The 15103-nt window shown below is 42.7% G+C and overlaps 1 protein-coding gene across 1 annotated transcript in view; it reads right to left on the bottom strand.

Moving 5' to 3' along the window:
• Positions 1–15103, bottom strand: part of LOC115459102 (VPS10 domain-containing receptor SorCS1-like) — a gene marked incomplete at both ends in the record, with an annotated part of 299388 nt that overhangs the window by 224643 nt on the left and 59642 nt on the right. Inside the window, 1 exon segment of the mRNA XM_030188967.1 lies at positions 7848–7912. Coding sequence (XP_030044827.1) covers positions 7848–7912 — 65 coding nt within the window.

Here is a 15103-nt window from a genome sequence, read left to right as displayed (position 1 = left end):
AAACACTTCAAATATGTCGTAACATGCTCAGACCATGGTAGCATGTGAGTTCTGCTGCCACCAGTGCTACAGGAAGTCTGGGCAGGCACCAGCTCTGCAATGAGCTGCTGACAAGAGGGAGATGAGCCCAGGGTACAGAGGGAAGTGGTAATGTGGCAAGGAGCAGGGATCAGACGCTTCGTTCTCAGACTGCCAGTAGGACGTTTGGGTGCCACTACTACTACTACTACTACTTAACATTTCTAGAGTGCTACTAGGGTTACGCAGCGCTGTACAAATTAACGAATAAGGACAGTCCCTGCTCAGAAGAGCTTACAATCTAAAGGACGAAATGTCAAGTTGGGGTAGATGAGATTTCCTGAGAAGAGATGTAGTGATTAGGTGCCGAAGGCACAAATGCCCAAACGGTGGGGCCCAAAAGTATTTGCCCCAATTATGTACAGGTACATTCTCTGCCCCTGTTGGGCTCATCATCTACGGTTATGTTTTGTATCTGGGACAAAGGAAGGTTAAATGACTTGCCCAGGGTCATAAGGAACCACAGTGGCAATCAAATCCAGTTTCCCTGACAATTTAACTCACCATACATAAAACGTACCAATTAGCCATCCTCCCATCTCACATCATTCCCACCACAATAACCACTCATTCTATAATTATACAGTAGCCATCGTACATGTGTTCGTCATGGAAGAACGATTCAGTGCAACCATGCTATGTTAGTGGACAATTTGTTATGGAAGTACTCAAGCGTCCAGTCCAGAAGACAGGATTTCTTCCTTTAATCTTCCAAATTAAAGTTAGAACTCAATGACATTGGAACAAATAGGAGATAACGAAAGACACTTTGAGAATGTTTTAATATGCTTTTAGAAGAACGAAAATGTTCCGGAAAGAACAGAAACAGTAAAAAGCTTTCTGTCTGTCGAGCATGTTCAAGTGTACAGCGCTGCGTACATCTGGTAGCGCTATAGAAATGATAAGTAGTAGTAGTAGTTGTGAATATGCTGTAAAGCATATGAAATTTGGGATTACTATATTCAAACAGTATTGATCCATTTTAACCTTTAAATGACAATCCAATCACATTTTAATCATCTGAATTAGTCCAGGAGGAAGAGATGGACTCCATATCAGCACAACCTTAAACTTTTCCAGATATTACCAAAGCATTACCAAAAGCCTTGAAAACGACGTACGGCCACCTAAACTTCCGGAAATCACTAAAAACCAACCTGTTTAAAAAGGCCTACCCTACCGATCCAACTTAAATGCCTAATCTCTGCAACACAACCAAACTAAAGCACGTAATGGACATAACACAACTCTTCCGTTCTCCGATTCCCTAATGTGGTGGCTGTGCCACATGAACTTGATCTTACCACAACATCACCCTGTATTTGTTCACACCAGAGCCTGCAAAGGACTCTCCGGTACTATGTAAGCCACATTGAGCCTACAAATAGGTGGGAAAACGTGGGATACAAATGTAACATATAAATAAATAAAGCATTGCAGTAAAGCATATGCATCCTTAAAATTCTTGGTATTAAAGTGACTTGCATCCGAATAGGATCGAATAATTCAAACTGTGTGCCTAACTTCTGTAAATGATCTCACATAGCCAAGATTTTTTTTTTCCTCCCTGGATTGTCATCTTGTTTAAATCTGAGAATATCTTTATTTTGGACTTTCTGAATTGGAGGTGAGTTTTATGTTTGTCTATCTGTATAGTGGCTAAAACTTGTGGATAGCAAATCACTTTAATAATGAAGGGTCTTAGTTACTCAATATTGCAGGTCTTGAAGTAGGAGAATGATGATCCCGCTCAATGTTGAAAGGGTAATAAAATTTAAGGCCAAAGTTTCTTCTGCACCTTCTCGAATTCCAAGATCCAAAGATTATTACAGCGGGCTCTATTGACCTTCAAGATATCTCTGTAAAGCTGCTATTGCTTTAGGGATGGTGCTATACCAAATTTAAGGCCTTGGCCTGCAATTCATAGCCTGCTGATATTGATATGAGAGTGCTGTTTAAATTTTAATTGTTAACCATTTCATGTCTATATGTAGGCTTAGCGGTATATCAAATGCACTAAAATCAATAAAGAAATACATAGGTATGCCAGTGTTGATTTACATTTTGCTGAGTTGTTTTCTAATATCTCCAATTTCTTTTTTTTTATTATTTATTTATTTATAGTTTTAATCAAATTAAACAAATCATTAAATTTGAACAGGTAATACAGATATGAAAAAAAATAAGGAAAACAAAATTTTCTTCCTAAAAGGGGAGGAAATTTAACAGAAGAGGAAAATTCTTAAATCTTCTTTAGACCACAAAAAGTGGGGGGGTAGGGTTATAAACCATTATTTCCAGGTAATTAAATAACAAAATATGCATAGCATGCAACCTAACTCAGTCATTTTCATTATCTTCAAGGGATTAACGGCTGGCCAATTTCTTTGCACTTATAAATGCCTTCAATTGTTCTGGTTGGTGGAAAATATACTTTAAACCTAGGTATTTTACAGCGCATTTACAGGGGTAGTTGAGGTAAAAGGAGGCCCCTAAAGATACAACCTCTGTTCTCAATGATAAGAACAATTTTCTCCTTTCTTGAGTTTGTTTGGTTATATCGGGGTATATCCATACTTTCTTACCCCTGAACAATGCTTGCATTTTTTTAAAAATATAAACGTAGCACAGCATCCAAGTCCTGCTGAAATATAAACGACACTATTAATGTTAATCTTTCAGAGTTCACATTTAGTGTTGTCTCTAGTATATCAGTAATGTTTAAAGAGTCCTCTTGATTTTCCCTTGGATTGGCCAGAAGAGAAGTTATAGATGGTTTCTTGTGAGGAATATAGTATGCTTTATTAAGTGGTGGAATGGTTTCCGAAGAAAAGCTCAATACTTCCATCAAATATAGTTTAAAGGCATCAGTGGGATTTGTCCCCAATTCTTTCGGGAAATTCAAGAGTCTCAAATTTAATCTCCGATTAAAATTTTCAACTTGTTCTAATCTACGTAGTGTAGATGAATTATCTTTTATTAATGATACAGAAACTTCGTTTAGTTTAATAACATCTTGCTTTAAGCCATCCAATTGCTCCTTAGTTTCTTGCTGCGCTGTAGTAAATGTTTGGGATAAAGTCGCCACAGTACTTACAAGATCTTTAATTTCTTTTGCTGAAGTGGCCACCGTTATTTCCACTCTCTGGAGTGCAGTCAAAATGCTCTCCAGGGTCACTGCCGAATTATCCCCCGAAGTCCGGGCTTGATGTTCAGCCCTCGACATCGGGCCTCCCTCAGCCTGCGCCGCTCCTGTTCCTCGAATCGAGACCGCCGCATCGACCTCTTCCGGGTCATGCTGATCTCGCCAAGTGGGGCGTGCCTCGGGATTCGGCGGTGGTTGAAGATCCGGAGGGGAGAGAGTAACTTCAAGTCCCAGGTCCAGTAGGGAATCCTCACCTACAGAGACAGCAGGGCCCCTCCCGGGTAATGAGGTAGGTGGTTGCGTGGCATACCTCACAATAGACTGCTGAACAGGAGAGGACGTTCTAGTAGCCGAGGATGCTACTTTAACTGTCCCCTTACGCTTAGTATGAGGCATAAGAGTAAAGGAAAATCTCTAATCCCAGCAGAAAAATGAGGAGCTCCAACGCAAACGCTCAGCATGCCGCCATCTTGGCCACCCCTCCCCCCAATATCTCCAATTTCTTATCGTAATTCAGTAAGAGCTGTCACTTTTTCTTTTAAAAGACCTTTCAAAGATAATATTTTCTCCATGATTGTTTGAAGGGTAATCTCTGCATCTTTTGGGGAGCTACCATTTAGGGATGGGTAGTCGGAAGATTATTGCTTTATTTCATTACCTGTGTTGTTTAAGGTCATTTTCAATTTCTTCGGGAGTTTGCTTCCTTTTGTCGTCACAGGTGCAATGTCATTTCAGCCCCCCCCCTTCAAATCCCTCCCCAAAGGGCAGACAAACCTCATTGCATGTACGCCTCCGCAAGAGCAGACAATCCTTTCCTCCCTGCAGACCCCTTCCCATAGGCTTCTTAGGCCTACCTGAATATCCTTTGTGATTGAAATGTGATCTCCATTTGCTCCTGCCTATGACCTCATTTGGTCTTGTGCTTAACCGTGTGTGAATGTTTTTTCTGTGGTACATTCTAATAAAGCACAATTTTATAGTAATCAGCTTCTACGGCTAGTGGAAGCAAATGGGATAAACAGAACTCAAGGACAGCGGCTAACCCGGACTTCAGTGGGATGGGTCATACGGTTTAAGGGTCATATGTTCTCAGAAACTTTAAAAATCCTTGGAGTCACCATTGACCACCACCTAACACCTGAAACTCACGCAAACAACACAACCAAAAAGATGTTCTACTGCATGTGGAAATTGAAAAGAATAAGACCATTCTTCCCAAGATCCGTCTTCCGCAGCCTAGTGCAATCACTCGTACTCAGCCATCTGGACTATTGCAACTCACTATACGCAGGTTGTAAAGAACAAACACTGAGGAAACTTCAAACAGCCCAGAACACAGCAGCCAGACTCATCTTCGGGAAACCAAAATACGAAAGTGCGAAACCCCTACGAGAGAAGTTACACTGGCTGCCAATCAAGGAATGCAATACTTTTAAAGTATGCACACTAGTCCACAAAATCATTCACGGTGAAGCCCCAGCCTACATGTCTGACTTAATAGACCTACCACCCAGAAACGCTAAAAGATCATCCTGAACTTTCCTCAACCTCCACTTCCCTAATTGCAAAGGCATAAAATACAAAATGCTGCACGCATCAACCTTCTCTTATATGAGCACGCAATTCTGGAATAAACTACCACGAAATCTGAAAACGAACTATGAATTAACCGACTTCCGTAAACTATTAAAGACTCATCTCTTTGAAAAAGTCTATCGAAAAGATCAAAACACATGAAGTCCACACACACTGTAAACAATGCAGCAATACATTCTCCTCAGTACTACTATCCCCTGTAACTTCAACAAACTTAAACCTAAATTTTACAGGTAAAAAACATTAAGCCCGAAAGTTCTCCTGCTAATGTTCTGTTGCCCTACCAGTATCCGTTGTTCTTCTAGTGTTCAATCGTCTTTCTCCATTGTTTTACTCCCCTTAACGATACCTGGACCTTGTTCTAACTTAACTCCTCAAAATGTAACCATAGTACTTCCATCATTACAATGTATTGTAAGCCACACTGAACCCGCAAATAGGTGGGAAAATGTGGGATACAAATGCAATAAAATAAATAAAAAAATGTTGATCAAGAATGCGAGGGGTAGTGATGCTTTAACAGCAGCTACAACATGTAAAAGAAGGGGCAAGGAACGACTTAAATAGTCTTCCCTTCATGCAATAAGAATGCTGTGTACCATACAGGGGGCATGAGTAGTAGGCAATTAGAAATTAAGTGCAGTACAGTCTCAATTGTCCAACCTTTGCTTATCTGACCATCCGACAGACCCTTCCCCCCCCCCCCCCCCCCCCCCCCCCCGGTGCTAAATTAGCATGAGTTAGTGGTAAAATAACATGTCATTCCCCCCCCCCCCTTAGTGTGAAGAGTTTTACTGCTTGATATTCAGACTGTGGCAGATAACCGGATATTCAATGCTGGGCTGTTTCTGGTGATCGGCATTGAATCTGGTTTTAACTTTGACCGGTCTGACTTTAACTGGCCAAGCTGATATTCAGTGCTGGCTGGTTAAAGTCAGACTGGCCAAACTTATTCTACCTATTTTGGTAGCCAAATATGGCCGCCAAAGTTGGCCGGTGTGCCTTTAAAAACCAGCGGCTAGCCAGTTATATCACACAGTATAACCATCTATCTTTAAGCTGCCAATCGGTGATATTCAGTGACGGATAGCTGGCTATTTGGTGCTGAATAAGGGTTGTCTTAGCGGCAGTTTTTTTTTTTTTATATCGGATGGTTTGTCTCTGGTGACCAGAGTGCTGATTGTGATTTCATAATGGTCTCATTCCACCAATGCCTAAGAACCAACATTTGTATCCCACATTTTCCCAACAATTTGAAGGCTCAATGTAGCTTACATTTGCCGTAATGGCGGTTGCCATTTCCGGGTAACAGAATTACAAATGGTAATGTGTTAAGTTGCATACATACATGGTAACATACATGTAACATAACGTACGTGAACAGATCATTGTATAGATATAAATCATGTGCATATATATGTTAAGGAAGAATAAATTATGGTAATACATGAAAGTTCTTGAGTAAGAAATTGGAAGAATAAATTATAGTAATACATGAACTTGATGGCTTGATTGCCCTATACTTGGCTCACTTGTATTACATATAGAAGTGATTTTGATTTCTAGAGACGTTTCTTTACTTAAGGGGAAAAGTTATCAACATGGGCTACTGTTAAGACATGTTATATTACTGTTAACCCCAGTTGTTAGTAACTAGGTATCACTGCATAAAATGGCATGAGTTGTAGTAAAATAACCCATCTTATCGGTCACCTGCTTTGATAACTTCCCTCCAAAGTACACGAAAACAGCACCAAAATGTGAAGGTAAGAACCCCCCGCACACACACGTATAGTCCAAACACCAATACAAAAAAGTAGGGGTGGACCAAGAAATCTCATCAACCGAGGGTCAGTAGAAGCAACTTTATTCAGCACCGCATGTGTATAGGACCCGGCACAGGTCCGTGTTTCGACGGAACAACCATCTTCTTCAGGGGTCGAACACTTACAATTAGAAATCACAAAGTTTGGATACAGAGTGACATATTCATAAAACCGCTGTGAATCAGTGAAAACTCGATGGATGCCAGAGAATGTGGTAAAGGCGGTTAGCTTAGCAGAGTTTAAAAAAGGTTTGGACGGCTTCCTAAAGGAAAAGTCCATAGACCATTATTAAATGGACTTGAGGAAAATATACTATTTCTGGGATAAGCAGAATAAAATGTTTTGTACTTTTTTGGGATCTTGCCAGGTATTTGTGACCTGGATTGGCCACTGTTGGAAACAGGATGCTGGGCTTAATGGAACCGTGGTCTTTCCCAGTATGGCAATACTTATGTACTTATGCCATACTTTGTGATTTCCAATTGTAAGTGTTTCACCCCTGAAGCAGACGGTTGTTCTGTTGAAACACAGCACCGTGTCGAGTCATATACACATGTGGTGCAGAATAAAGTTGCTTCTACTGACCTTCGACTGATGAGATTTTTTGATCCACCCTACTTTTTTGTACTGATAACTTCCATCCTACGTTACTTGACCAATATTTCTCAATGCAGCAAGAAGAAGGTGACTGTACCATCAGCAGAGAAGTTGATTGGCATTCCATTAATTTTATCAGCATCAGCTGAGCTCACTATTGAACACGATGTATGTATTTCTTTCGCACACATACACTCACTCAAAATATTATTCAAGATTAAAAGCCAGGCATGCAAAGGAGCTGCATATTGATGAAGCCCCTCAGCATACATTTCTAAGCTTCAGTACACACAAAATAAAGCAGAAGGAACCTGAATGTCAGTGTTTCTTAAACACTGAACAAACCAAATTACTTCTGAAAACAGACTAAAAGCACTCAGTTTCTAAAACAGGTCAGCGATTAGTCACAACCCCTTGCACACAAAGTGAATTACTTTAAATGGCGCTGCTAATCCTGGACTAATCTTTTATCTGAACTCTGTTAGAAGCTGAAATAATGTCAATGTACTAAATCCACAACAACAAAAAAACCACATCCTAAACAGAATAACGATGCTCACTGCAGTGAAACCCCAAGATGGATGTATGATAATATTGCGACTTACGTCCATCCACAGTCTTTGTTTCCAAATGTATCAGGTCAGAAACTTTATTGGAGCTTGTTATGGACCTAAAAAAAGGAAAAGAGAATGAATAAACTAGTTACACTAGTTACTAGTCATACTTCTTTTGTACATATCACACCTCAAGAGTATGCATGTTTGGCCTTAAATTATGTATATACCAGGGGCGTATCTGGACTCCGGCGGTAGGGGGGGCCAAAGCAAGTGGGAGGGGGCACATTTTACCCCCCCCCCCCAACGACCACCCCCCCCCCGCCACCGCCAGTGCCAGATCCCCCCACCAACGACTCTTCACCCTCCTCCCCCCGCCGCCAACCCTCCCTGCTGCCGTTGCTTACCTTTGCTGGCGGGGGTTGGGGTCCCCTGCCAGCAAAGGTAAACAATGGCAGCGGGGGAGGGTTGACGGCGGTAGGGGGGTCCAGGGCGAAATCTGCGGGGGCCCAGGCCCCTGTGGCCCCACGCAGATACGCCCCTGGTATATACAAATACAGCCTATGAATATTCATTGTGCATTGCCTGAAAGCTTGATTTTGGGAACCTACAAGGACGTGTTGCCTACTCTTCCAGTAGAACTTAATTCCTTTCTTCAAATAAAACGTTTACCTGTACATTATCATACCTACTTGCGAGGTCTTTAAAAACAGCTTAATAGACAAGATAACCCTTTACAGTGTCTGATCACTTGAAAAATGATTGTATTATTGCTTCATTATTGTTGTTGTTGTTGCAATAGATGAACACAGTGTAGTACATGTTTCTTCCGCTGACAAAAAAAAAAAAGCACGATGCGCGATTAACTATCTACAGCTCAATCAACCGGCCGAATTGTACCACTTCCAAACATCTGATTACTAAAGTTACAATATATTACGTTCTAAGTCACTCTGAGGAACCCTGACAAGTCCCCATTTGTACTGCAGCAAATACACCAGCTAATACACACACTTATTCAAACATAATCTAATAGACAGAAGCCAGCAAAATCAATCTTTCCTGATTTTCTCAGCCATAAATTTCTTACAGCTTTGTTAAAGCCCACTTACATGAAACACAGAAACCTGCAGCATGTCTGCAGATAACTTAAAAGTCATCCATTCCATCTGATTTCATTCTTGCTGCAGTGCTGTAGACCACGCTGCTCGCTGCTTCAACAGCATGGAATCGTCTGCTTATCCCACCATTGTCTTGAATTATGCCCATTTCTGTCTTCTTCCCCCTGAGAGATTGTCAGGCTCATTTTCGAAAGAGACGTACGTCAATCTTTTGACATAAATCGGCACTTGGACGTCCATCTCTCAGAGACGTCCGAATCGGTATAATCGAAACCCGATTTTGGACGTCTCTATCGGAAGTCCGTCGCAAGGACGTCCAAATCTCAAGGGGGCGTGTCGGAGGCGTGGTGGAGGCGGGACTTGAGCGTTCCTAAGACTTGGACGTCTTTGAGCCATAGTGGAAAAAAAGCAAAGACGTCCATGACTAAAATTTGGACGTTTTCACCTGGACCTGTTTTTATTTCGAATAAGGCACAAAAAGGTGCCCCAAATGACCAGATGACCACTGGAGGGAATCGGGGATGACCTCCCGTTACTCCCCCAGTGCTCACTAACACCCTCTCACCCTCAAAAAACATCATTAAAATATTACTTTCCAGCCTCTATGCCAGCTTCAGATGTCATTCTCAGGTCTATGACAGCGCATGCAGGTCCCAGGAGCAGTTTTAGTGGGTGCAGTGCACTTCAGACAGGTGGACCCAGGCCCATACACCCTATCTGTTACATCTGTGGAGGAAACAGTGAGTCCTCCAAAACCCACCACAAACCATCTGTACCCACATATAGGTGCCTCCCTTCACCCGTAAGGGCTATGGTAGTGGTGTACAGTTGGGGGTAGTGGGTTTTGGGGGGCTCAGCACACAAGGTAAGGGAGCTATGTACCTGGGAGTATTTTACGTAGTCCACAGCAGTGCCCCCTAGGGTGCCTGATTGCTGTCCTGGCATGTCAAGGGGACCGGTGTACTACAAATGCTGGCTCCTCCCACGTCTAAATGGCTCGCATTTGAACGTTTTAGACTTGGACTTCTTTGGTTTCGAAAATCGCTCAAAATCAAAGACGTCCAAATCTAGGGACATCTAAATCCAGGGATGTCCATGGTATTTTTAAAACCAAAGACGAGCGTCCATCTTTTTTCGAAAATGACCTTCTCCCCGCCTCTGAATTTGGACATTTTACAAAGACGTCCAAATTCCAACTTAGACGTTTCTTTCGAAAATGCCCCTCCATGTCATTCATCTACTCCTCCTTCAGTGAAGTAAATATTTCCTGATGTTGCTCCTGAGTCTGCTCCTTGGAGCCTCATACCATGACATCCTGTTCTAGAATATTCTTTCCTCTGAAAAAACTTACTTTTCATGCATTGCTGATTACGTCAAGGTATATGCTTCCTCTCTATTTTTCCTTTTATTTATATATTTAACTCTTATGTTGCATCCCATAGGATTTGGATTAATGAAGCCCCAGTTTGCAATGGGATGTCCAGGTCAGGACATTCACATTTCTTTGGTATTTTCAAAAAAGCTATGTGGACCCTTTTGTAAAATGCATATAAGGATGTTGTCATGTATATTGGGAGCAGGGATTTTACACAGTCATCAACAAAACGAACAGTATCTTTCATCCGCTTCCATGTACAGTATAAGTGCAAGCATTTATATGTACCTTTTGCCACTCAAAATCAGTATAGGAGTGTCTAAACTCTGAGGCATGGAGGCGTGGCCTAGTGGTTAGCGCACCGGTTTTGCAATCCAGAGGTGGCCAGTTCAAATCCCACCACTGCTCCTTGTGCTCTTGGGCAAGTCACCTACCCCTCCATTGCCTCAGGTACAAACTTAGATTGTGAGCCCTCCTGGGATAGAGAAATATCCAGATTACCTGAGCTACTACTGAAAAAGGTGTGAGCAAAATCTAAATAAATAAATTATGTACTTATGTACATATCTGATTGCATCCTGATTAGGTGGGACTTTCCCATTCTCTATGTTGCTTCTTACTTTCATTCTTCTAAGTCACTTTTTTTTCAGCCAAAACATCATTTACATTTGTTAACTCACATAAAAGTATGTTTTACTGTAAAGACGATGCAATTATTTCTAAAACAGAAATTAGACAGATGCCAAGTAATTAGGGCATCACAGTTTTTGCTCCGTGCTTCATCACATGAGAAACCAGAGATTGTAAAATGCTTTGAGACCGCCTCTCTTTCGTTCAGCATAGCCAGCAGGTCAGAATCTGAAAGCCTTAGATCATGTTCAAAGGAATAAAGAAAAATCTATATTTAACAAATCACAAACCCATGTTTGGTTGAGTTTAGTTTAAGTATTTGATACACTGCCTTTCATTGTGTATTTCAAAGTGATTCACAGTGTCTTTCTGTGTCTTAACATTTATACTTTACAGACTCCAGATTCAGTTTGTCTTTCCCACACAAAAAGTAATTATTCTTTTGGATCCAGAGAGAATTTTATAGGATTGAAGTTAGATTCTGTCAGCTTGGCAGAGCAAATCTTTTTCTCTTTAAATAGTCTATCTAGTACTCCACAATTTCCTTTTTGTTGAACTAAAGAAGGGTATTTATTTTAAGCAAGATGAATTCTAATTTGGACAGGAGAGATGCTGTTTCTATCCTGCAGCACACTTTTTTTTTTCTAGATATCGAAACCCTTCTCCCATGTAAATTTGCTAGAATATGGGCCACCTTCTGGATAAGGGGGAGCCTATTTACATAGGATGGACCCTCCCTTTTAGAGAGGGATGACTGGGACAACTGCTGCCTGTGCATAATTTCTAGTGAAAAAGGTGCTACTACTACTACTACTATTTAGCATTTCTATAGCGCTACAAGGCGTACGCAGCGCTGCACAAACATAGAAGAAAGACAGTCCCTGCTCAAAGAGCTTACAATCTAATAGACAAAAAAATAAATAAAGTAAGCAAATCAAATCAATTAATGTGAAGGGGAAGGAAGAGAGGAGGGTAGGTGGAGGCGAGTGGTTACAAGTGGTTACGAGTCAAAAGCAATGTTAAAGAGGTGGGCTTTCAGTCTAGATTTAAAGGTGGCCAAGGATGGGGCAAGACGTAGGGGCTCAGAAAGTTTATTCCAGGCATAGGGTGCAGCGAGACAGAAGGCGCGAAGTCTGGAGTTGGCAGTAGTGGAGAAGGGAACAGATAAGAAGGATTTATCTATGAAGCGGAGTGCACGGGAAGGGGTGTAGGGAAGGACGAGTGTGGAGAGATACTGGGGAGCAGCAGAGTGAGTACATTTATAGGTTAGTAGAAGAAGTTTGAACAGGATGCGAAAACGGATAGGGAGCCAGTGAAGGGTCTTGAGGAGAGGGGTAGTATGAGTAAAGCGACCCTGGCGGAAGACGAAACGGGCAGCAGAGTTTTGAACTGACTGGAGAGGGGAGAGGTGACTAAGTGGGAGGCCAGCAAGAAGCAGATTGCAGTAGTCTAAACGAGAGGTGACAAGGGTGTGGATGAGGGTTTTGGTAGAGTGCTCGGAAAGAAAGGGGCGGATTTTACGGATGTTGTAAAGAAAGAAACAACAGGTCTTGGTAATCTGCTGGATATAAGCAGAGAAGGAGAGAGAAGAGTCAAAGATGACCCCAAGGTTTCGAGCTGAGGAGACAGGGAGAATGAGAGAGCCATCAACAGAAATAGAAAACGGGGGGAGCGGTACTCAAATGGCAGGCCACCCTTCAGGGGTGCGAGTGATCACTGAGGGACCGACCCCCACAATAGCCAGGCCCCCTGCAAACAGTAACAGAACCTATGATAAGGCAGAATTATTGAGTAGAGCCTGAGCTCTTTCATTAAAACTTGGAGACCATGGGTCAATTTTAGCAGACAATGGAAAAGGTGCCGGTACTCAGTACTCCCAAGTACCCCCTAAAAAAAAGCCCTGACTGTTGCTAACTTTAACTAGAATACAGGGGAAAGTCAACAGTCACTTAGGGGCTGTTTTACTAAGCTGCAGTAGAGGGGGTCCTGCGACAGTGGCAGCTCATGTTTTTGCCACTCCCAGAGTCCCCTATTATCTCAGCGAGTAAAAGGTGGAAAAAAAGAAATGGCCATGTGGTAAGTTCGCACCCATTTCAAGGGGAGCACTTATCACCACCCATTGAGTTAGCGATAGGGTCTCCCGGCAGTAACCAGGAACAATTTTTTTCTACCTTTGTTGTTTGGTGATTTTGTTTTTCTATCCATATTGGTCCAGTCTCTGATTCTGCTGCTATCTGCTCTCTTAACTCCATTTCCAGGGCTTCCTTTCCATTTATTTCTTTACTTTCCTCCTTTCTTCTTCATTTCTTGCCCTCCATCCATGTCCAGCAACCCTCCTCTCCCCTCCAGCCACCCATGTCCAGCCACCCTCCTCTCCCCCTGCCCTCCCTCCCAGCACCAGGCAGCCCTCCCTCCCAGCACCAGGAACCCCCCTCTTCCTGTGAAATTTAAAAAGCGTACCGTCCTCGGGGTTAAGGCAGTGTGCAGTGGCAGCGAAGCGCGTGTTCTTTGCTCGGCGCGCCTTTGGCCTTTCTGTCTCTCAAGCTCTGGTCCCGCCTGAGGGGCGGGACCAGAGCTTGAGAGACAGAAGGGAAGGCCAAAGGCGCGCCGATTGAAGAACATGCGCTTCGCTGCCGCTGCACGCTGCCTTAATCCCGAGGAGGCCGGTACGCTTTTTAAATTTCACAGGAGGAGGGGGGGGGGTTCCTGGTGCTGGGAGGGAGGGAGGATGGGCGGGCAGCCTGATGCTTGTTGGGTTGGAGGGAGGGCGGGAGGCAGCGAACTGGTGTTCAGAGGGAGAGAGCGTGGGTGGACCAGCGACGGCGCGCGTGCCAAGGGAGAGGGCTCTGCGTGCCCTCTCTGGCACGCGTGCCATAGGTTCGCCATCACCGGTTTAGGCTATGAGAAATAAGATCTGGGATCTGCCAGGTACTTCTGACCCAAGGCCTGCAACTGCTGGAAACTGGATTTTGGACCTGATGGGCCTTGGTCTGACTCAGTATGGGTTCTATATTAGGAGGATCATAGTTAAAGGCTAAATCCCTACATTAAAAAATGATATCAAGAATATAAATATTGATTCAAAGATTTTAGGGATGTGCATTAGTACACATTCTGTTTTTGTTAGTGTGTCTTAAAACAAGCGCATACAAAATCAATTTTACACACATTAACGTAAGAATAAAACCAAACACAATCAATATGCATATATCAAAAAGTTTTAATAAGCATTACAAGTTTTTTTTATTAAACTGAATTGCCTCCCCACCCCCCACCCCTGACAACTGGGGAAAATTCTGAAAATTCCAAAAACACATCCCTGTGCACATCCCTACAAAATCTGTCCAGTTGACTTCTGAAATTGCAACTATATCATTAATATTCCACAGTTACATTCTAGGTTCAGTGTGGTGGATTACAACGAGAACAACCAGTCGACTCAAACTCAGAAACTGCAGAATTAAAGCTCCCTCAAAATTCAGTCGTTTAAGTAAGGAGTTAATAAATAGGCTCACAACTTCTTCCTGAATCTTATATAACTCAATTCTGATCTAATCACATTTGACAAGGAATTCCAAATTCTTTCCGACTGATAGCAGAGTAATAAAGTATGCACACATTTATTTTCCATCTGAGATACTGAGGGAACATTAAGTAGTAACTGAGTTTCAGAGTGGAGACCTTTCCTGGAAACCACTTGGCAACAGTGGTCATAACAACATAATCAAATCTGAAGTAATAACTAGAGTGAAGACACTAAGGAGATCAAGGGGATTACTAAAGATTACTGCATGCCATCTGTTGCAGAACCACAGTTCCCTTTAAGCTGAGCAGGTGACCTTCATCTACAGACCTGCCAGTGGTGTGGTGGGGGGGGGGGGGGGGTCGCTGTTCACTATCGCATTTGCAATAGTGAGGGACAGACAAGTTCTGCAGGAGTCCAGGGAAACTGCCAGTCCCTAGTGATTGAAAACACAATATTGAAGCACAACCACACCCCCTCCCCCTACTGGTAGCAATGCAACACTCAGCTTAACGGGAACAGTGCGCAGGCCTCTGGCACTCTCCAGTACTGGCATTAGGCATTTAAAAATTTCTGCCCCCCCCCCCCCCCCCGGTCTATTTTTGCACATACCCACAGCAGGAATATTCTTCTCTCGTTCCAGCGGTGGTTCTGTGCT

This window comes from Microcaecilia unicolor, unplaced genomic scaffold, assembly GCF_901765095.1.
Source record: "Microcaecilia unicolor unplaced genomic scaffold, aMicUni1.1, whole genome shotgun sequence".
NCBI lineage: Eukaryota > Metazoa > Chordata > Amphibia > Gymnophiona > Siphonopidae > Microcaecilia > Microcaecilia unicolor.
The sequence above is the reverse complement of the archived record's forward strand: the minus strand, read 5'-3'. Positions and strand labels throughout refer to the sequence as shown.